Raw genomic sequence first — 24,279 nt, forward strand, 5'->3', positions numbered from 1 at the left:
TCACTATGTTCGTAATAGAAGGAGACGCCATCAAACTCTGTTTGGTTCAGATGTCTTGCGTCTCAACCATTCTAAATTTGCATCTTTTTTGTGATGGAGGCTGAGGAGAAAAAGCTTTCAGAGGAACAAATTAACTGCTCAGGAAAGTGAACAGCAATGAAACTCTTCTGCTATGTATGAACTATGATGAGTTCTTTTCCAGAACCTGCCCCTTCCCTCAGTAAATCACTCATTCTAGTACAGACCATATATAAAAGCCTTTCATGGTCAAAATTCTAACCGTAAGTCTTCCTTTGGGCCAAAGCATACCTGAGGGTGGTATCTCCCAATATCCGTGAGGAGCTGGTGAATAAGGCGTCCCACTAACGGCCGTGGGGTATCAATTCTTGCAATGAGCTGAGGGATAACCTAACAGCAAGGATGAGAAAATGAAAGTTACAGTCTTCTCTTGGGTATGGCTTACAAGCTGTTCAGCCCACTGCATGCGTATCTGTTTGGCTGTCACCAGAGATCCCAGTGTACATCCTAGCAGCTACAAAGAGAACAGAGGTGGATAGCAAAAAGACCCAAAGGACATCAAAGGTTAGGAACAGCTGAGAGAGACAATGAGTATCATATGATGTGTGACTATCATGTGTGTAGGCCTATTACTCATTGGACCCAGTGGTGGATGATGCGCCTCATCCACAATTGCTGCAGGGTTCTCCCACATCTCAAAAAAAGATAAACATAAAAGGAAGATGGACAGAAGAAGCCTTCTGTATGAGGTCTAGTCTACAGAGCCACTTGAAATGGACTAAGGATCTATTATATTACGTTAGGGTTACACAACAGAGTTTCATACCCTGTCATTTTTACTGCATGTCATCTTTCACTTTAAACTCAGTCTCCTTTTCAAGCAGTACTCAGTTGACATCTGCATCCAGAATGAGTGAGGCTCCAGCTCTGTCCAAGGTGCTTGCTAAATTACAAATTTTGCTCTCATGGTCACATAAAGGAATGTCTCTGGCAAGATGCCAATTTGGAACCTCAGTAACTCTGAAATCCTAAGTGGTCTCTAAGAAACGGCAGGTTGCATGGTCCCTTACACTCCTTACCTGAAGCCAAGTATCTATTTGGATTGCTTTGACTCCTTCAACCAGAGCTTCATTTACATCAGGCCAGTGGCCATAGTCAAACCAAAGGGTAAGGACTCTGAAAGAAAAAGAAAAAACAGGGTATTTCAGTGTCTTGCACTCAGATCCAGTTTACCAACTGGGGAAAGCAGAATAGGAGTATGACTGACCACAAACAAGCTCAGATTGACTATGCAGTCATCACTTTTTGAGCCACGTGAGGAGTGCAGAAGCATGTTACAGTGAGACTTAAAGCAAGTATGTGTATTGCTGTCAGCTTGATTCTATTTTGTATGTACTTCCCAGGGTACCTGAGCGTGTCCTGTAGGTTGTTGCCTCGGGACAAAGAAATGGATCGGAAGAAACCCTGGACAGCAGGGACCGTGTACATCAGGAGGGTTTTGGATAAATCCTGGGGGAATATAAATGGCTGTCTTAGTTTGGCAAGAACACATCAGGAGGAACCGGACTGCAAGTTGTTACCAGTCTACAGGCTTCCCTCATGATCCCAAGCAATGGAGCATATATTTATATACATATACACACGATTCATACCACTCCAGTCTCTTGCCAGTCCTCCCCCACAAGATGTATTCATCTAGTCTAAGACGCATGAGCCTATACCTGAGTGCGCACGTACTTCAGAGGATGCATGGCTATTCCCTGCTCTTCCCCCATGTCTCCTACAGAGCTACACAGCTAGGATTCTTATGATACTTGAATCTACTGGCAAAATCATGAGCAGTAAGAGCTACTAAAAGCTTTTTTGCTTATTTCAAGCCTTACTTAAATCTGTGGGTGAAAAGCCTGAGCCCTAACATGGGAGAGCTCTCAGAAAGGCAGTTACATGTTATGTCTTTCAAAACTGAGCACCTGCTATTCAGTGCCACTCATCCTTGGCCCTAGCAGGAAGGAAGGGCAGGCCATACCTCAGTGACTTTCTTTTGCACAGGAGATGGGATGGGACTATTCTCTGTGCTCTCTGCTTCGCTCTCACTGTTGCTGCCTTCTGTGTTGGCACTAGTGATGCTGGTTCCGCTGGCATGACGCAGTTTCTTCTTTTCGTCTCTGGCCTGGTTCTGATGTTTGTAGTGAAGCACAGCCTCAAAGTTCATCACTGCCCAGGCATGCCAGGCCTGTCAACGAGGAAATCAGAATGTCAATAGGAAACCCAGGGATGAGGAAGCCCCTGTGCAGCCTCCACTTTTGAGTAATTAAAACATCTCTGCAGTACAATTAAAACTGCTTCCCATTTTCACACCCTACCAACACGCTCTGCAAAGTTTAAAGTGAGGGGTTGTGATTCAGAAATGAGAAGGTGAAGCTTAAGGAGAAGTCAATGGGGGAAGAGGTGGAAGGACATCTGGTCAGGAGTATGCTGCCCACAGGCAGGTAGGCTCTCCAGTGTTAGCTTTGGAAGGTTCTGAAGGTAAAAACTCCTTTGAGAACTAATAGCAGGAATCCTGGCTTGGACCACCGCAGTGAAGCAAACTTATCCATCTCCCTAAGGATTAGCATTCCCCAGTCATTAAACATCTGTAATTAATCTGCAAGACAGAAGATCCCAAATGTGACTCCACAAGTTGAACCGTGACCCCGTGCTACTGGCCAATCAGCATCTGAACAACGTCATGCTTGACCTGAGCTGCAGAGACACTTACACTGGTCTCAGTGCTATACTTGGGTCTATCATATATATTCAACAGGGGAGAAGGTTACATAGGCCAAACATTCTGGTGTTGCATTGTGCTTCAGGGTGCAGTACTTACCTGTACTGCCTGTGGTTTAGCATTAAGGTTTCTCCTTGCTCACCTTGTACCAGTTGCGGTCGTGCTCAGTGGCAGCACTGTAGTACTGCAAGACTTTGGGGATGGTGCTTTCGTTGATGCCTTGTAGGTTAAGCTGCCACTCTCCCAGTTTCAGGAAACACCTGATAAAGCAAGTTAGACTGTTACCCTTGAAACACAACAGACACTAAAACATGAACCAGTTGGCTTACAAGGCTGACTTCATCTGGAATCTAGCTATATAAACCAGGCTGAAATGCAGACAGAGGGCACAGCATGGTAGTTAGGAAGGAGCCATCAGCAGCCATTCTACATTTTGTCTCCCTGGCTTGCTTGACTTGAGGCATGTCCAAGTGCTGCAGGCTGCCCAGTTACAGAATGAAGCTAATAACTGCCTTACAGAGGCATCATGAGGCCTAATTAATGTTTTTAATTGCACCAAAATCCTCCAAAAATCACCATGCAGGTGGCATAGTCTCCCTGTGAGGTGCCGCAAATAACCTACCACCATTAAAACTAGCATGGCATAGGAATACACTATGACAGCCACCCACTGAGGGTGCATGGAGAATAATGATTCTTGGTTTAGCCAAGGATATTAACTCCACCCCCTGGAGGGGAGAAAATAAATGCTTCCCATGCTGTAAGATGTGTTGTGAAGGTTTGTGAAGTTTGATGCTTAGGTCTCTCCACGGGCTATAAATATGCACCTAACACAGCTCAGTCCTTTTTAACTTTCGCAACTTCCAATTAGCATCCTACATCAAGAACCCCATCTTCAGCTCATAAGCACTTGCCATTCAAGCTAATCATTATGCAAGATTTAACAGAGAATGGCTGTTATAAAGTTCCCATTGTCATAAAGGTTTAGGAAATATATTGGTGCTTTAAAAAGTCCCTTCAGCAATAAATCATCATTTTGAATCATTCAGCAAGAAACAATAGACTTGTCAGAGCTGCCGAGCCCTGGGGAGGGAAGTTGACATTACTGGATGCATTTTTAATGCAATGCTGTTTTTGAAAAGGATCTTTCATGCTGGGCACTCAGTGGCTGAGGGCAGCACCAAAGTGCCTGAGCTGCCAGAAGCATGGATGTGCCAGTCATGTGGAAAGTGCTTCTTTCCTGCTGACTGGTTGCCCCCCACTCCCAAAGTCCCTAAAGAATGAGTCATGCAGAGAACGCTGTCTTTTTTGTCCAATCAGCTACACTACAGGAAAAATACAGCCAGCTGCCTAGGACAAACACAAGCTTGTTTAAATGGAGTTTGATGGTGTCTAACCTACCAACAGACCTTCTCGACTTGCAAAAGGCTGAGTGGCTGCAATTATGCAACAGGTCTGCATGTCACATCACGTGACTGGCCTCCACATGCCAAATGAAGGAGAGTTATTGTTCAGCTTGTTTTCTGCATGCCCTTTGTAATCTGAAGAGATGTGCCAGTGCCATGACCCAAACCCAGGGTCACGGAGGACCTGGTACTAACCGTGCCATAAGCTTGTGCAGCTCCTGCTTGTGCTGCTGGTCCTCAGTTGCAATAGCATGTTGTGCCTGTTGCTGCATTGTCTGCACAAAATGCTGCATGTGCTGGAATGCATCAATCTGCAATCAGATGGTGAAAGCATGAATATGTGGGTTAAACAGAGCTTCCCAAAGGGCCAGAAAGGTTCAAGAGAAACAGATTCATGGGAATCGCAGCATCCCATACTTTTCCCCTTAAATGCCCTTTCATCACCTACACATACAGTAACTTTGCTTTACACGGTACAATACATCCATTTATACAGCCACATTCTTTCACTGCACCCATTGGCTTTAACATCCCTGAGTCTCAGACTCCTTAAGTTAACAATTCTGAAATAAATCAACACCCCATAAATATGGCAACTGAATCGCTACTCGCAGGAATGAATAACTGCATCCTGACCATACTCATCTTCACATCAGACAAAGAGTCATGAGCCTGGCTGAACTGACAGGCCTTGACACTGCGCTCTAATGGCCAACAAACCCTGATGCTGGCAAAGCAATGAAGTCAAAGTTAATAAATGAGAACCTTCCACAGAAAAGGTTCTGCTGCTGCTCCTTCTGATAAATCTTGTCCTAGAACATGAATGGAGGGGTCTTATTTGAATTGTGATGGGACCTGGGGGAGGTCCCTGATTATTTAGGATTTTAATGAATGAATATAATTCACTTGAAATGCACTTGGAAACCAAATGACAGCTGATAAACAGCATGTAAGCTATGTAACTCCTGACAGCCTCCCAAATTTATGTGCTTTATAATCTGCAATTGTCTGTGCCATTATCAAAATGACAAGCAAATTGATGGCATCCAAGGTTACTGGAAATCTGCCTATGCTACATTTACAGCTGCTTGAAAAAATGCTGCCTAGGGGAGATTTACCACTTCCTTCTTCACCCTATGGACTTCGCTCAATAGTGTAAGTCCTGGAGTGAAGCATGGTGGATGGCTCAGCTAGTAAAGAGCTATCTAGATCCCTCTGCAAGGTATTGGAAAGTCTCATGCCACTCTATATTGCTCTTTTTCCATTAGCCTACAGAAAGAAGAGTGCCTAAGCAGTTTTGAGAAGGGAAAATTTGTTGGCGGAAAAAGTCTTTAAATTCACTGAAATTAAAAGACAAGAAAAGTTAAAGTTTCAGGTTAAAGCAAAGAGGGGCATGCAATTCACTGGAAGCAATTAGAGTAAGAGTTCGCCATGACCGTGAGGCATGTTGCTCCCTTTTCTTGAAATCTAAGAGGTCACTCCAGGTCAGGAAACACACAATGTGCCATTAACAGCTTGATTTGTTTTTGTTCAGTGTACAGGAATGAACATTATTCTCATTAATGGAGCCATTTAGGAGGGAGAGACAAAAATTACCTGAATTGGAATGACTCATCTGCACAGTGCAAATGTCAACACACTCTTCAACTTGCTGAATTCAATCAATCAATAGGACTGAGGGTTTTCACCCTGAGGCAGAATATGGAAAGTTGTCACACTGCTAATGTGAGCAGAAGGGTGGCAGGAGCTCTTTCCATGGTTAGAAAAGCACCCACCCCCCTTGAATGTCCATTTCAAAATGATGGTGCTGCCTAAAACTAATGTTTGTCTGAAACAAGTCACTGTTTAAGAAACTTCTCTTCCTACCTCCTTCTCTTAAATGCTTCCTGGCCTCCCTATCCAGAGAGGAGCTCTTCTCATTTTGTAAGTACTGAAGATTAATTATTGTGAACTGTAATGCAGAGCACTCGTGCTTATTTAAGTGGGAAGTATATTTGAATAAATCAGGTAAAAAAAATCAATTTGCAATTTTGCAGGAGAAGGAGTCTACTTGGATTGCAACCATTGAGAGCAGCCTGTGTTAGAAACAGCACTGTGGGGTTTATTCTAATCAGTTCTGTTGTTCCACAGCTTTAGGAGACGGCAGGGGCTTTGTGGAAGCTCTACAGATAGGCCTCACTTTGTCTCCTCTGTGGATTTGGCAAGTGGTGTATTAGAAACAGTTTGCTAACAAAGAGCAAACTTCAGGGCATAACTGATTCCATATTGGAATTTGGCAGAGGAAAACTTAATTTCCCACTTCTTTGGATCCACGAAGTCACACAAGATCCTCCAGCAAGTTCATGTGCCTCACTATATAACATCCTATACCCAGCTGGATGTGTGCATGCTATTTCATACACTCAGACAAATGATAAAAAGCCCTGCTCAATCACACTCTCCATTCTCTGGGACAGAAGTGCATCTCACAAAATGCATTCATCCAGGTGCAAATGCATCTGGTGTGCAAAGAGTCCACATAGAAGAGAGCTCACAGCCAATGTTGAAACTTGCATGCAATTCTGGAACTAGTGCCAAGTTCTGGGTGAGGCACTGCTTATGTGGTAGTACAAGCACATACAAAGCTTTACAGATGAGACGTGACAAGTTATGGCCTTTGCTTAAAGAGGTTATATGATATAATAAAGACAGGAAACACTGAGTAAGGAGAGAGGGTTGATCTGAAATGTCTTTCCTTTTCTTCAGTCTTTGTTAGTCTCCTTTCCTGTCATATTGAAACTCCTCACCCATGGTCCTGCACTATCTTGTCCTGGCTTGCTCTCCCTTCATTTCCTTTCCTCTCCCTCTCTCTCATCCCTCCATGGAGAGCTGTATACTGCACAGGGCAGGGCCTGGAGGGATACTTTAGTTAGCCCAGATCTTGGAAGCTGTACAGTCATGCTAGTGCTAGGTTCCACCCAGCAAATTTGCTTTACTTCTTGTTTAGAGCTAGCTCAAGGACTTCCCAAGGGCACTGCATTGTGCAGCGTGGCGATACCCTTTGTGCCAACTTTCATTCTGCTGTCTACAGTTGCATCAGCCTTTTCCACCTTGTCTGCCATCAAGACGAAGAACAGAAAAAATGGGGACAAATGGAGGTTGTTTCTTAAAGGCAGCCATTGGATAATGAAGTTACCCCTCAGAAAAATGTAGTGGAGAGAGCAAGAAAAAAGGCTCCTGTGCAGAGCAGAGTTGCAGGCAGCTCCCTCTGCTTTTCACATTTAAGTGGCAAGTGCTATGGCTAAGTGCTTGGAAATGGCCCCTGTCCCAGAGCTGGCAAGTCCAGACAGAAGCAATGAGAAAAATGTGGCAGAATATGAAAATAACTAGAAGTTTTAATATATATTAGAAGTTATCCAGTCTGCAGCTTACTGGATTTGAGTCTATAAATTCCCACTGTGTTGCAATGTCAGAAGCATTCATCCTAGGTCCCCCACAGCCAAGTTACTCTCTTGACAAATCCCTACATGTTTTCCAGCTGTCTTGCAGTTAGATGCCTCCTTCTGTTGGGTGTTTTCATCCATGATCATCTCATAAATCTGTTTTGATCATTCATTATTCAGGTTGTGGCTATTTTTCTTGTTTCTCTCCTGGTTACCATGGTTGGGGACATGTGTGAATATTTCACCATAACCATGTGTGGTTGACCAGCTCCTTCCCCCTCCTGCAGCTCAGAATCTTGACCAAAGGGACAGCTCAATGGACACCAATATACCCTATTAATGAGATGATAGGACCAGGCATGGGGTGGTAAATGCTCCGAGGACATCAGTGCACCTGCTGAAAATGACTCTTACCTGTGTCCTCCAGGAAACTCAATGGTTTATTACAGAGAAGGTCTGATCACAGGAGATAAAAATTGGTTTGAATAGTTTTTTCTTCCCAAACAACAAACTTGTTAGTTAGGGAGGAGAGTTTAAGAACAAATTTCAGTCCTGGTTTTCTTGCTTGGGAACTAGAAAGCTGGTGACTAGGACACTGCAAGAAACAAACATGAGCAACGGAGTGTAGAATAGATTCTCAGCCTCTCAATGATATGTACCTTACGAGCGCTCTTCCACATGTGTTTCATATACGCATAGGTCACTTGGGGATGAACTGTTGGCAAAGGGTGGTCTAACTGTCGAGATGGATCTACTCCAAGGAGTAGCACCAATGTCTTATGGGCCAAAGCCTTGAAAGAATGACAAAAAAAAAGAAGGTTATAACAAGATCACTCTCACCTCTACCTTCCCCTTTTCATATCTATGTCTAAAAGGCCTGTCACTTAAAGCAAGAGTGCTGCTGTTTGATAGGAACACACAGGCAAGTTACCTCATGTAGAAACTGCAGCTCTGCACTCACAACCACGTGCAAGACTAAACTTCTCAGACAGGCTCATGGGAGTTTATATAGAACATATGATTTCACAATTCAGCTTGGTTCCTGTGGGGATTTCTTTCTCCAGGAACCAATGCCGTACTAGGCCTTTATTCCTAATGGGCACAGACTTTCCCAGCAAAAAACAGTTTCACAGGACTGTCAAACAAAAGGCCATGGATCAAACCCGAGGACAAACACTAGCACTGATGCAATTTAGGACAAATTTCTGAGCTCAAGGAGCAACTGGCACATTGAACGTGCTGTCGGGAATTTAGTGATTAACATGATTCACTGAGGAGCGGAATGTCATTTTGTAACCTTGCAGTAAACTGTTACTGTCATTATTTATAGGCAGGGGTATGGGAGGATTGGCAATATAGCAGCTCAATTACTACTTCCCAGATTTATAAGGATGGCCCCCTTGAAAGACCGTATGTTTTTTCCTGGCCTGTAAGGTTACATTTTTACTTCAGAGGCCAACAGTTAGTGGGGTTTTGTGGTTTACTATTTTTTTTTTGGGGGTGGGGGCATAATAAATACTACTGCAGTGACTGTCCAAACTAGGACTGTAACATAATGATACTAACATAACTTCCTAAATATGACAGAAAGTGCTACGAAAAGAACCAAGGATGATTAATGTTACCCATGCTACATGAGAGTTTACTAGCCCAGCACAGGAATGAAGCTTGGCTGGAAGTTTCTCTCGGGTTCAATGCTGTTCCCTCGAGGACAGTGTTGTGTCCACAAAGCTCCAAATCCAGGCAGACCCCAGTTTTGGCAGCTTCTAACCAGTCTCCTCATACATTTTACTTAGAGAACAAGGAATTTGGGAGAAGTTTCTAGCTAACATGGAATGGTGAAGCCAAGGGTCTAGAAAGCTGGAGTTGAAACTAAGGGCTTGACAGGACTCACCAGTCTTCCACTCTTGCCACACAGACTGGCGTACTTGAGCCAAGTCCTCATGTCCTCATGAGGATTGACCACAAGGGACCGAACCATAAGTATTCTCTGCCAGTCCTCCACAATACGCTGGCAGCCCTGGGCAAAAACAGACAGAACTTACTCTTGTTGTCTCTTCCTCTGGGATCATCCTCTCCCACTTACATTTCCAGAACTAAAGACACCATTACAAGACAGGAGAGAGTGCTGTACTTGGATTTCACAGCAAACAGAAATAGGGCACTGACTGCTCACATTCTTAATCTTGATATGTATAAATAAGGATAAGCTCCTATGCCTTTGGTTTAGTGGTCAGAACTCCATGAATAGCCAACTTGCGGCTTTAACTCAAATGGCATCGCCTAATGGAAAAAGCATGGCTTTGTACAGCAGGAGTAGATCCAAAAGCTCGGCAGCTATTCCTGTGCTGTCAAAATAACCAGGCAGGGGTTTCACAACGTTTCCTAACCTGGCCTGAAGCTCTATTTTGGTCTCAGCCTTGGCTTGTTCCAATGTCAGAAGGTCCAACAACAATAACAAAAAAAACAGTTCTTAAAAAAAAGCTGCATTTCTGTTCCTGTCCCTTCTTTTGTCCTTGCTTGCTGCTGATTTTTACTTGATAGGAACTGCATGGCCATATACTAGGGTAGGGGATAACTGCCAGAAGAGGCTGCACAGCATGATCTGGCACTGAAATTGTAGGGCACATGGATATTACAGTGTCAAAGGCAGAGTGGTGGGGAGTTGTGGCTATCTCCAAGTGGTGCTGGCCATCTATTGTGGCTTGAGCTCACCCAGTTGATCAAGTCCCCCAAGGGTGGGAGAAAAGGGTATTTGAGGACTTCAGAGTTTAGGTACAGCCAGAATCTGTTCAGAATTACACCGCCCCCAAGGTGGACAGTGGACTTTGTCCAGTAGGGTTAAACACCTTCCTACTCCACGGTTTTGGCTCCCCATCTCTTGCAAACTGGGTTTGGGCACATTAGGCAGTGAAAGCCTGTTCTTCAACACCTAAATAAACCTTCCATCAAATTGGCCAACTGGATTTAGCAAATTTTTAATAGAGATGCTATAAAACGTGCAAGAACCGCATGTACTGTTTTTCAGGACCATAAAGAGCTGTAGTCATAGACATTACCCTCCCAGTCACTCACAGCCTTTCCCCTCCAGCGAAATAGTCTTTGAGCTTTCCCAGACAGGAATGCAGCTTGGAGGTGAAAAGCTTTGTCACAGCTTCCCAAATGGCTGAAGAGCTCACAGCAGCAACAGGTCATTAGTGTTTGGCATGGAGGCACAGAGGTGGAGGAGGAGGGAGAAATTCTTCCTCTAGACAGAACACTTAAGTCCCAAGCAGTACGAACATTGTGTTCTGACTATACCTGTCCTCAAAAAGGAACATCTCTGAATGGTGCTGGAAGGTTCTGCATGCTCTGCTTCATACAGAAGTCTTTTTTATGCAAGAGCTCCCTTCTGAAAAGATATCCATTCAGAGGAGTCTTAAGTCTTGGGAGGAAAGAGATGTATTAGCTTCCCTGTGGGAGGGAGAGGTCTGTGGCTTAGGCCATTTCAAACTGGACAGGGCAAATCAAAGGAAAACAGTATGGAACAATGCTGCACTGCTTAGGGAGTGGGTAAAGTGCCCTATAAAGAGAGAGGTTTCCTGTGAGTCTTTGTGTATAGCTGCAGCAGCTGGCTTCCCAATATTCTTCTTCCTGATCATTTGCTCATGTTTCTTAAGCAGAACACTCACCCCTCTTTAAATGCAGGCAGGAAGATAATGAACTTTGATAAGGTGGTGTGTCTATGATATGCTAGATGTGTCCTAGCTTAACACCTGCACACCAGGGCAAGTGTTCAGAAAAAAAGCCATGGAGGTTTCACAGATACCTCTGTTGCACACTGCTCCCATCAGAACCAGCTTTGGAGAAGGCCAGTTTTCATACTGAGCTTTAAAATGATTGTCTGTACCACTACAACTCCAGAGGTACTATAAATCTATACAAGACACTTCTGTGAAGGAAACAGGTGGTGAATGCCACTGGGGCAAGAGAGAGGTTCTGAGTGCCTATGTCTGGGATATTACCAGGAGTTGTTGCTGCTCAGTGTATAAGAGCCCAAACATCTGGCTGCAAGCATACTGTTTTTTGAGGCAGATTTACCTGCAGTCTCTCCCACCATATCTGGCGGATGATCTCGCGCCGTTCTGGGACAAGTTTATACTGGATAACCTCTTCCAGCTCTGACAGCATCTGGCAGGATACCATAGCCTGAAGAAAATAATTACATTCCATTCCAATTGCTGCACAATGAATCCACAGTCAAGGATCTATACTTAACTTGACAACAAAATCCTAGGTTTATCTACTGTCCAAGATGGAAAAAACAAGTAGCTCTCATAAAGACCTTGATAATCCACTGTCTCCCACACTTCTTCAAAGAGATCTAACAAGGAACCCCCAGTTCTGAATTTTGCAGGGGTGGGTGGAAACAAGAGAATTTCACTTGTGTTTTCACTTGATCCTGAGCTTCCCCTGCAATAGTACAAAACTCAAACTGAATCCTAGTCTAAAGAATGACTTCCTACTGAAAAAGACAGAAGTTAGGTCTTGGCTTCTCCACAGAGCCAGGAATTAACTTCTGGACTCAGGCAGCGGCAGAGGCAAGGGCTGGCTGTGAGAAGCCAAGTTCTAGCGCACCAGTTAGACTTGTTTCTTACTCTGCTTCTCAATGGATTCAGACCCTTTCATTAAGACCCTCAAAATCCAAAGGGCCATTTGAAGTCTGTATTACCTGGATGGACCCTATAACTAGAAAATGAACACAGCAAGGAAGTTCTGATCAACATATTAAGGCTCCACATCAGAAACTCACCCCATAGGCCCGACTGTAGCTCTCTCCTGCCATGGCAGTCAGCTCAGCATCCAACAGGTCTCTGGCTTTGTCAATGCACTGGAACAGAAGTGGAGACGTCATTGATGTGCTTTGTCTAAAGGCAGCTACATCTTACATGGCCACTAAAGTGATCCCCTTCAACAATTCCATAATGAAGTGTCACTACATTATACTGTCATGGTTGGGAAGGATGGTCACCTGCAGGGAGAATTAACTCTAAAATGGAAACCAACAGGTAGCTGGAGAATCCAGTACGAGATGCAGGTAAAAAAGGGAACTACATTTATAACCTGAATATGACCAGTCCAATGGTCATTAGATACCAAAGTTTACAGGGCTTTTGACCCCAGTATCCTTGCAGAGCTCACCAGCCACCATGGAGGAAATAAGTTTGTGTGCAAAACACCCAGTTGCATAAAGGGCTCAAGAGTTTTGGCTTCCTGATAATGTAAAATTACCTAAGACAGGCTCACCCTTCTACATGCCCCAGTAAGTTTTTATGAGCTTTATAGACCTTGCAAAATCTACTTCCCTCAGTGCAAAAAAACCTAAAAAACGCACTGGAGGCATCAAACAGGGTCCTGCTCTGGTGCCACTAATTATATAAATCTCTCATCTGTAGCTTTTCCCTTTCAAAACGTTAAAGGTTAATTACAAATCCTAGTATTTTAAATGCTTGGCTAATTTGCTTATGCACATCATTAAAGATTTGTGTATGGGTTCTGACAGGGCAGACTGGATGACTCCTTTATCTAGTTGTACAAGTCAGCACAGAATTCTGAGACACACCACACAAGTGTCTTCAGAAGTAATCAGTGTGCTTCACAGCTGCACAGTGAAAACAGGACCTGTGAGTGACATGTCACAGATGTACCTGGATCAACATATTTCTGCTCAGCAGGATCCCCTCATTCCTACTCCTAATCTAAGAATTACTCCTAGTCTAAGAATTAAAGGTTTTTCCTATTTCTAGAAGGTAAAAGAGAACTAGGAATCCACTGCAACATCTCATGGATTGAAAAGGACTGGTAGACACACAAACACACGTGATGACAAGGAGATTCTGCTATGCAAGTCTTCTGCCATCCGTCCTCTTAACAGAAGACTGTGTTTTGTAGAATAGGTTTAACAGATACGATATTTCTTGCAACTTCCTCTTGCTTGCCAAATGTGCCTACCAGTACAAACAGCCAAATGACTATGGTAGTTAGCACTCTACAACCCTTGATTGCCCTTGAGGCCAATGTTGCCTTGATAGACATCTACTACAGTATTCCAAGAAAGAAAAGACAAGCTCAGCAGTTGGGGATAAGAATGTCAACTGGAAGCAAGTTATTCCTGAGTTATAACTATCTGCTGTTATAGAAATTCCTTGTTTGCATGGAAGAGCACGTGATCTTCAGTAGGAATGTACAGGCATGAAGTCATGAAGAAAGGCACATACCTGCTGGGCTAATGAAAAGAGATCCTGATGAAGTGCCAGTACAGCCCTGTAGAAGGCCCCATCATGGGTGTCCCTTGGGATCATACAGGTATATTCCTCCATGCTGTCCCACTGACCTGCAGAGACATGGACATCCCCGATGACACAACAGCCCTCTCTCAAAGCATTATAGAGTTGGATTACAACAGGGCTATGCTCTCAGTACCAAGGGCTGGGTTTCACAGTGCTATTAGACCCTTTGAAAGAAACTAAACTGGAGTTCTACAGCACTGTTTTGGAGAACAGAATGTCCCCCATGCAGGTGTCTTGGGATGACAGAGGGAACTACAGAAGAACCTCACTTGTTAGAAATCCCCCATGATTCAAAGCCATTTAATGTTCCAGCTACACTTTTTTTCACTTGAAGCATTCTTCCCATTTGAACTTGGGCCCTTTTCATTTGTAGTGAGCTGTGAAGAACTCCTTTGTACCCTGTCTCATGCTACAAGGACCAAGAGAACATGCTGTCACATCAGTAAAGCTGGAAGGGATATGTTACCTAAACCCCAGGCAGCAGCAGCAGCCATCCTAGCCATCTTAGCTTGAGTTTCATCATTCACTTGTGTCCACTTCTCACAGCACTGCTGATGAAGTTGGCCCCTAGGAGGAAGAATTGAAAACATCAGGTCAGAGAACGACTTCCCTGATGGTCTTCTTACTGGCTGCTGACAGATGTGAAACCTGTCCCTCCCCCCAAAACACCCCAACACGTTTTAGCAGAAGCAACAGTGCATTAGTTTGACCCTGCTCTGCAGCGTCTATATAAATAGGGCACTTCAGTTGGGCTTTTTGGAGCTTTTATCTAATAGCTGATTCACAATAAAAAAAAAAGCCCCACTAAAGAGCTCAATCTATACAGACATTGGGCAAGCCAGGTCCAACTAACACAGTGCCTCTTTTGGGTATGTGCTGGTATTAGCATTGGGGCACGCAAAGTTTAAAGAAAAGTGCCGGTGGGGGCGGGGCAGGGGGTTAGGTCTGTAAGCAACCACTTCGATTAGCATTCACCTTTCACAAGTATAAGTTGTATTTAACTCTGTCATCCTCTTTCATGTAGAGGACAGTGAGGTCCAGAGACGCAGTGTCATTTGACTGACATCATTTACCCTCAATCTAGTTCAAGATCATGGATTTTTTATTTGTTCAAATTATAACAAGTCCAAGACTGCTGTGTCTTCATCTGAACTCATTAATGCTTATTGTAAAAAGGGGACTGTTGTCTCTGGCTTAGAACACAGAACTACATCAAATGTACAGAACAAAGTCTTCCTGCTTGAAAAGGAGACTGACAATTTCTTTGCAAACTTGAAGATAAGCAACACTTTTGATGAAAAGCCTTTTGTATAGTTTTTGGACTTCCTGCTTTGTCAAATGTTCTGGATAAACATGTTATGGGATTGGTGCGTTTTCAAGAGCAATGCTGAGGAATGGGAACTACAACAAGCTCGTATACGGCCTTAGGACAGTGAGATCTTGGAGGGGTCTCTCCCCAATCCTTCAACTTCATTAGACAGAAAACACAAAGATACTTTTTTTTTTCCTCAATCAGATCTTGAATGCTTTAGGGATCTGACCTCCAATTTTTGAGTATTGTGATTTCAGAATTTATTTCTCAGCCTCTCAGCCTGGAAATTCTGTATCGGTGGAGTAGTTGCCAACCATGAGAACGACCAACTTGCTTTCTCACTGCTGTTCTCTCCTCCCAGAGAGGAAGATGAATGAATCAACAAAGAGAATGGATGTGCTGCCATAGGCAAGACAGCAATACTGACAGCTTAATGGCCCAGGAAACCCCCCCCCAAAAAACAGCAGCAGCAGTAAATCAGTATCCAATGTGAGCTAATAAAGAAGCATGGCTCTTGCAGACGTAATTACATTAGGAGACAAGTGGCTAGGCATATCTTGGTTGGACCTTCAAACTGTCATACCACAGAGTACTCAGAATTGATGCAGTACAGCATCAGTTGTAGGGAAACTGTCAAATATTGACAAGTGGAAAAAAGAGCTCCAAAAGTGAAGTTTTGCACTGCTGTGAGAGAGGCAGCAACCCAAGTACACCGAGACACTAAATTCTCAGTCTCGGGTCTGCACATGGGCATGGTGTTATTCAGTGACAAGAAATAACCACTCTTCTTCATAGTGATATAGCCAGGTATCAAACAGAAAGAGAGCATGAAGTATTTCTCTGTGTGTAATTCCAGTTCTATCATACCATACACTGCCAAGCTTGTGAAATGAGCTCCCAAGATATTCTGCCATGCAAAAGCTGGCTTATCTTTTTTTGCCATGAGTGCACAGTGTGTGTTCAGAATCAGGACCTCATTGAATGGATGCAGGGTTTTGCTTTAAAGACAGAAACCTATACGTTACACAGCCAGCTTTTACTTTTTAGATCGTATCTGAAAAGTCAATTCATTTTGACTTCCCAAACAAGCCTGGAAACTGCATCTACTCTACAGTCTTCAGACACCAGGTCTGACTTTCCTTCTACCCTCCCTCTCCTTCCACAAATAAACAAACTCAAAGAGTGTGTAGAGGAGAATTAGTAACTCTGAAATCTAGTGAGGAGCATCTCACGGCAGGGATTCCCACTGCAGCTGCCAGAACATCACATGTACCATAACACAGAGAGAAGGAGAGCCACATTTCCTATGCTGTTAGGACACAAAGTAAACTTCTTGAACATTATCTGTGCCGAGAAATGGCCTTCTGTACATCAGGAAAGGCCCCAGTGCAGATCAGGACACCAGGATTTCTTCCTTCGGTAAGCAGTGTCTTATATCTTCAGTAGAATAAAAATCTTTCATAGGTATCCTACTCAAATACAGGGAAGTAGAGGAGTCTGAAGGGATGCTTATATGAAAGCATGCATCCTGCAGCATCTCATCCCTGCACACTGAGCTGCACACCGCCTGTTCCTTGGGGCACACGACAGAATGCCCTTGAGGCAGTCTCTATTTTTCCTGATGTGGAAAGAAAAACTCAATTCAGGCAGCAGGAGAGCAAAAATGCTGTTAGATTTTGGGGCTTCTTAGACAGCTCAGGACAGTTTCCAGGCAATCAGTTTACCTAGCAGCACAAAGTCCTCAGTGATAAAGAATCTCCTTCCCAGCATGTCATCCTCTACTTCACATCAGGACCCTACTGACACAGAGTCCTACTGACATGAGCAGCTCAGCAGAGAGGCGGGAGGCCAGGACCAGCGCAGAGTTGTCGTGCCCTCCGGCAGAACTCAGCATTACAGTGCACAGGGCCTGTCTTCCCCAATTAGCCTCTGTGACTCAGAATGAGCCCGGGGAAAAGCAAAGGTGCTTGGCTAATGGGCGAGTCTCTCAGTCACTAACAGGTCTCTGGTGGAAACTGACTTTAACAATTCTTAAGCCAAAGGCACAGACTGCTTATGACAGTGAATGCCAAGAAGGACAAAAAAACCTAACATATGCTGAAACAGGTCAGGATGAAAGAAACTTGGCCAGACCTGGTGAGGGGTTTCAAATGGAAGCCCTGGCTTGGCACAGACTCATTCAGGTGGTTGTTGGCAAGTAGGCAACTTCGCAAATGGCCTAAAGCAATCTGTGTCTTCCAGGTGGGAACAGGAGTACACAAATCCTGGGCTCTGCCTTGTGCATCACGATTTTGGGGGGTGGTTCTGGTCTATGCTGCTCAGTGATGCTTTCCCAGAGCTCCCCACTGATATTGTCCCTCATGAGGACAGGAGGGAGAGAGCTGACAGCCTCTTTCTGGCTGAACTTGGCACATCAGACAGCTCCTCCTCCTAAAAGGCTCAGACAGCTGATTTCCAACATCAGCCCCAAGGTGCTGCCCTAATGAACACAGTGAGCAGGAAACGGACACTCTCCAAGCATTAGGAAAGTACAAATAAATAGGAATCCAAGGAAGATGTTTTCCCCTTCATGGTGATATATGTGAAATAATTTGCCAGGCAAGGCTTTAAATGCGAAAAGGAGAAAATACAGGAGGAAACTAGGTCCACTATTAATTCAGACTGGAAAGACTACTTAAGATAACCAGATTTTTCCTGATCTTCAGAATTCCCCTCCCCTTTTACCATTCACCAAGAGCCTCCAGGCAACGCATACGTCCCAACATTAGCTCAGGATCATCCTTGTTTGTGTCCATCTTTTTGTCATAAGCCACAAGTGCATCCTCCCACTCATGGAGCTTCTCATACCAGGTAGCTTGGATTTCCTGTAGCGCAGAGGAAAATAAGAAGAAACCTCAAGATTAGCAACCACCACCCACTGACAATTATGGTAGCTTTTTCCTGGAATGCTCAGTTCACTTGCAGTTCAAGGCATCTGCACTGCCACCCAGTGAATACTAATTCTTGATGATCCTCACAGGAGAAAGAACGTGGTTTTCCAGACAGGCTACAAAAAAAATAAGCCAACTAACTGAAGATCCTTATCTCGGCTGCACCAATCTTTCTTTAAACTGTTGATTTCTATGTCCACTTTAGTTTCCAGGAAATAAAAATCTGCTTTGAATGTTAAGGTTTCTTTTTTTCCAGGCAGGACTCCCTGCCAATGTTCTTTTCTGCTCAGTCCTTGGCAGCTCTTGTTTTGACACATGCCAGAAAATTGATTCTTTTTACAGCCCTGTGGGCAGCAGGTAGGATACACTACACACTGCACTTCAGTGCCCTCCACGTGAATTGTGAATGCTGGGGCCTTGAGCACTGGGCTTCCAGCTCCTCATCTGCTTCTGAATTTGTTAAAGAGCAACCAGGTTGCAAACCTTTTGGGAATGTTATATAAATTTTTAAAGAAAGTTTATTCGAAAGGTCCTCTCTCCAGCCCTCTTCTTGAGCGCTTAGGCAAATGCCTTCTGGCCATTTTGATTACAATGACGTTATCCTTCAAAAGCAAAGTTTGAATGAGGTAACAAGGGGCTCTGCTTGCTCCCCTGAAGGAAGTGGGGACAGCTGCACGGACTTTCTCAAATCATTTTGCTCACCAGAAAGAGCCCCGTCTCCAGCCTGGGGCCAGACTTTACTTAACACTAGGAGGATTGAATCAATCCATCCCACCACTGGTGCACTCACATCTACTGTGATACAGCCATTCCCCAATGGCCCCCACTAGATGGGTCAGTTTACAAAAGGGAGGTTTGTCCACTGCTGCCTCCCTTTTTGTAGAGAAACATCCCCAGAGCACTATGAAATGTGACCCAGAGATGCCAACCTCTGGACCAGGCTAGGAGAGGTGGGAGGGTAGAGAAGACTTCCATCCCTGAATGCAAATGAAGAGTTTTAATTTTAAGGGATAAGAAATGCAAAGAAAACTACAGAGTAGCTTGAGGAGGGGCAGCATCATTTATTGCTTCAGTAAGTGTGGAAAATGGCAGTGAACTGATGGAGCTGGTATTATAAAGGACTCCTAGCAAGATTCGAGGGTAGGGTTCTGTGCTTGCTTTGGGAAGGGGAAGATGGGGGCAGTTAGAAGGAGAACACTTGGTAAAATCTTATCTGGCCCTGTTTTTACAGTACCTGAGCACCTGCCAAAATACACGAGTCCAGCATGTCAATCCCTTCCCAGCCTGTAAGAGTATTGTTTCTTCCAGTTCCGAAGCACCTAACTGCAGTTCACAAGGTGCAGGTGCTGAGCTTTTCAAAAAATTTGAACCATTAACTAGGTGGATTAAAAGTAGCCCAAACTATAGCAGACAAAGTCAATTGTTTTAGCCTTAGCCTTGACAACAAGTTCAGTCTCCACTCTGCCACTGGACTAGCCCCACCTAAGTCTGGGGCTCAGTTCCAGATGGGTCCGCTCTCTTGGCTGCCTTTCATTTGAAAGTAAGTTCAATGGATATGTGGCCCACATAGCTTGGTTCGCAGTACATGTGCCTGCAAGCAGGGCTTGAATCACCTATGCTGCCACGTTCTTCACAGCTGTGGCATATTAAAAATGTAGTCCTTGGGGAGAGAACCCAATCTCAGTAGGACGCATGTAGTCACACCCTACGCTTTCTGAGGAGAATTTATGAAGGGTTTAAAAAATGCGAGGCGGATGAGACTAGCATTTTTGTCCAAGAGATTTACAGTGAAATTGCACTGCACTAATTCAATTGCAGATGCTGTATACCCAAGACAGCATATGATGCCTTTCCTCACTCTGCACTGGACAGTCGCGTTTGCGGCCAAGTCACAGATCTGTCAGATATCCTCAGCATTTCCTACCCCATTACTTTTAGTGTTTCATTAAAATGTGTCAAGCGCTACAGAGAAGTTCTGGCTACTGTTTGGAGGCTTATCACACCTTAAAAGCAAAATCCATGACAGCTGAAGGTCTGTTTAAGCCATGTGCCCTGTTCAACAACTAAGTAAGCTGCAGAATTCACAAAAAAATTTCTAGAGGTGATCTCTACACTGGTTATGAATTACAAGCAGAAAAATGAATGCAATTGCTTTTACAACAGCACCTTTCATCCAAACAGGGATTTATCTGTCAGTAGAAGGTAATGGAAAATTCTTCCTCTGAAACATTCAGTAGTCTCCTGAACTTAGGATCCTCCTGCCCAACTGCCCTCCTCTCTATAATTTTCTGTGGCTTCCACTGTCCTTCAAAAAAATGCTTTACGGACATGTTCCCTACCTTCTTCTCCTGCTCTGAGACCCCAAAATGGATTTCCCCTGCACTAGGATTTTCTCATATACATAGAGTTAAACCCAGTTGGGGGTGGGGAGCAGCAGGGAATAGGAGATACTTTGTTTACCAGGACACCCCTTGGGTGACTACAAACAAGGGTCACAAACTGACAGAGAAGAGATTTAGGTTGAACATCAGGAAGAACTTCTTTATGGTAAGAGTTACCAGAATCTGGAATGGGCTTCCAAGGAAGGTAGTACTCTCCCCTACCCTGGGGGTCTTCAACAGGAGATTGGACAAGCACCTGGCTGGGGTCGTCTGATCCTAGCGCTCTTTCCTGCCCAAGGCAGGGGGTCGGGCTCGATCTACTGAGGTCCCTTCCGACCTTAAAAATCTATGACATCAATGAAACTAGATCACCTAGTTTGAGCCCCTGTCCACTGGGGAGCCTGGGTTCTCAAACTCTGGGAGCCAAATTACTATTTTTAAGCCTTGGTATCAAACTTTAATTTGAAAATGGGGTGGAGGTGGGGTGATTTGTAGAGCACTTACCATGGCTTTGAGGAACAGCTGTGGTCTTTGGCCCAAAATCAAGAACCATTACCTTTCACCCAGTTACCTCCCTGAATTGATCCCTGCATTGTGCAAATTACAGGAATGAGAGCTAAAGATATGTGACAGAGAAGAGCAGAAATGCAAGGAAAGAGTACACGTTCACACATGGCAAGATGAGACACGTAAATGTGTTTTAGAACGACAGTCCAAGCAACTGGGACTCACCAGCTCCCCAAAGTGTTTCATGGCATACTCCAGCACCCCTGCTGCTGCCTCTGGCTGTTGTAGTTTGTTGTTAATGCTAGAGAAGGGGAAAAAAGAAAGAGGAACATGAGTCATTTAACACAGTTATCAGTGTTCAGGGACCAGCATAACCATCTGCCTGACACAGACCAAACTGCCAGTTACAACGATGGCTGGAAGAAACGACTTCTAAAGTGTCTTGAGATGCTAAAAGTAACAGTCACCGGACTGTGCAAGAGACACAGTAACACAACACATGTCAGGTGAGAGGCATACGTGGTTATGGCATGGCACTGCTGAATCTAAACAGCAGTCTACTTAGAGGTGACGACAGGCAGTCATTGCTCACGAGTAAGTATTTCCTCCTGCCCTCTTACGACTCACAAACGCATCTATTCCCTGAGAACGTAACTGCCAGCACACGCCATGGCTGAGCATAGTGAGAAGGGCTACAGTGCTCACATTATTCACTTCTCTCTCTGGAGAAGATCCACTCTATAGAAAGAAAAGCCCCAGGCAAACTCTTCAGTTAACAGGCTGAAACCCCTCAGCAGCAGCGCTGGAAGAGAGGGGACCAAATCCCTGATCTCCCACAGTGGGAAAGTAGAAAGAAGCCAAATCAACTTCCGAGTCTAGTGACTCTCCATGGCTCCACTGCCTCCATGGCAGGGCTGGGCCTACAGAGATGGGCCCGGTGCAAATTGTTTGGCCTACTCACGATGTACAAGGTATTACCAACAGGCCAGATGACATCTAAGGCTGGAAATTAACTCCACCAAAAACAACTGTCATTCTTAAAGTTAAATCTCTCTTGCTAGCCAGGCTGCCTTCACTGGCTCACTGGGGAAACCGTTGCACAACTAACATGAAACCACTGTTTTGGCTTTCGATCACCATGATCTTTTGACAATCTCGTCACATTTTAAAATTATATATATTTTAATGGATTTATCTGTAATCAATGCAAAGCTGGCTGCAATTGGTAATATCACCTAAAACCACCTAAAGAATCAGATAGTGCCAGATGAAAGTAACCCTTCTGGGATTTCTAGTGTGAACAACAGCTTATTTTATGGATCCATTGTCAACAACTGCATCTTGGTAGAGAAGGCCCTTTTAGATGGAAGGCCGAGTTTGTGATGGTAACTACATCCCAGGTTCAGAGGAAGAGAAGAACCAATTCACAGGTACTGCACGTCTGCTCTTTGAGATACTGGGGAAGACAAAGGATAGAGAAAAGACAAAAAAAGGACAGGGGAATGGTGGAAAATTGCCCCCCACCTCTAGCAATGACCCACTGATTTGAGACTAAAATCAGTTTGTTTCTTCTGGCTAAAAGGGGCTGACATGATGCCATGCTTTGAAAGAAAGGATTATATGGCTTCTGAGACCTCCTCAAGACACCTGAAGGAGAGAGGAGAAAAGGGGAGTTGTTGGAGAAAAAACAGAAGAGGAGTACGAGGGAAAAAAAAGAAGTTTCTATGCACCACGGTGGCTGGTTCTGGAGACTACCATTAGATGAGATTAGCTTTAAAGCTGAAGCAATGCCTTCCCCTACAACTCTGGAATCCCTTTGAGAAGCACCTTGTATTGGATGACAGTGATAGTCCCTCGCCCGCTCAGTGAAAAGGGAAATCCTCTAGGCAACGAGGACTTGGAAGCTAAGATCCCAGACTCATGGAATGAGTTATTCCATAAAAAGTCAAGCTGCCTCAATGTATATAATGTGTGTATATATGCACACACACGTGATGCAGCCCTTAAAAGTGAGATAACCATGCTTGACCAGCAGCAGTTACCTCTGGATGGATCAGGAGCCATTTTCTCATACTTTCAAGCACTGATTTCAACATTCAGCCTGCTCATCTGAGTGGCTCTTGTGTGGCAATTTGCTTTAGGTTTATGCTATGCAAATTCACATGTCTCTGTTCCTAGGTCCGCAGTCTAATACATCTATCTTCTTTCCTGTCCCTAAGCAAAAAGAGGGTCTCTCTAAAATAGCTGCTCTACTGGGTACTTAAAGCTTTACCAGGCACATTTGGAACTGGTGCCCAGGTTTTAGGGTGAATGAGACTGAGGACTACATCTATAAACCAGGATAATGAAGCCTGCAAGTACTTAACATGATGGTCAGAGCTGCCGACTCCTTGCGGGCTGTTGGGTGGCAAAAGTACTGCTCAAATGTGGGTTGTCAGCATCTCAACATAGCTGCTTCTTTTAGTTTAGTATGGAGAGATAGAGGAAAATATAGACGAGTGCCTTCATTTTACATTACACGTATATACGCAATTCAGCAGGGCTCTGCAGCAAGCCTTGAATGCTGTTGAGTTAATGCAATTATTAATGTATCCATGGAAGAAAGTCTGATCCCACTGTAAAGAATCACTGATAAAGCTGGAAGAGATTCTTTTGATCTTTTCCTTCATCCCTGGCCACAAGTTTGTTTTTTTTCTTTTGCTGCTGTCAGATTTAAGGATTTGAGTAAGATTTAGCACAGAGACCAGTAGGGGACTTAAGCAAAATTCCTGTGTCTGCTGGCATAGTCCATTTCTTTATTTTAATTTCCTCCTAGTCTCTCTCTTCTAAGCTGGGACTTCCTCCTTTCTCCTTTTGCTCTGATCCTCCTCCACATATGCAAGACCTTTCTGCCATCAAGTACCAGCTGCAAACATACAGAGTTCAGGGGAGGGATGGGGGACTACTGTTTTGCTTTACTTATTCATTTTACAAGACCACCAACCCCTCTGAAGAATCAGACTGGAGATTTAATGTCCCATAGAACAATCTGCTCCTTGGGACTAGAAGAGAAATCCTGTTAGCACACATGAATCCCACGGTTGCCACCACACTCTTCCCTTCTGACTTTCAGCTCATGTTTTTCATAATCACTGTTCACCTGCCTTTGGATGGTTCCCTTTATTCGCAGGTGGTCAGGAGCCCGTCAAATGCCCCATCACCACCACC

General features: G+C 44.3%; 1 protein-coding gene across 4 annotated transcripts in view; it reads right to left on the bottom strand.

Moving 5' to 3' along the window:
- MTOR (mechanistic target of rapamycin kinase) overlaps positions 1-24,279 on the bottom strand; it is a 107,946-nt gene that overhangs the window by 15,948 nt on the left and 67,719 nt on the right. For all 4 annotated transcript variants that reach the window (XM_090024190.1, XM_090024189.1, XM_090024188.1 and 1 more), the window contains 14 exons: positions 21,298-21,373; positions 17,979-18,118; positions 14,409-14,509; positions 13,871-13,986; positions 12,406-12,483; positions 11,694-11,801; positions 9,508-9,633; positions 8,273-8,404; positions 4,387-4,502; positions 2,928-3,045; positions 2,045-2,251; positions 1,427-1,527; positions 1,098-1,194; positions 310-408 (listed from right to left, as the gene is read on the bottom strand). In XM_090024190.1, coding sequence (XP_089880316.1) covers positions 310-408; positions 1,098-1,194; positions 1,427-1,527; positions 2,045-2,251; positions 2,928-3,045; positions 4,387-4,502; positions 8,273-8,404; positions 9,508-9,633; positions 11,694-11,801; positions 12,406-12,483; positions 13,871-13,986; positions 14,409-14,509; positions 17,979-18,118; positions 21,298-21,373 — 1,615 coding nt within the window. The remainder of the gene's footprint in view (positions 1-309; positions 409-1,097; positions 1,195-1,426; positions 1,528-2,044; positions 2,252-2,927; positions 3,046-4,386; positions 4,503-8,272; positions 8,405-9,507; positions 9,634-11,693; positions 11,802-12,405; positions 12,484-13,870; positions 13,987-14,408; positions 14,510-17,978; positions 18,119-21,297; positions 21,374-24,279) is intronic.

Source organism: Crocodylus siamensis, chromosome 12, assembly GCF_052110815.1.
Source record: "Crocodylus siamensis isolate JL-2025a chromosome 12, ASM5211081v1, whole genome shotgun sequence".
Lineage (NCBI taxonomy): Eukaryota > Metazoa > Chordata > Crocodylia > Crocodylidae > Crocodylus > Crocodylus siamensis.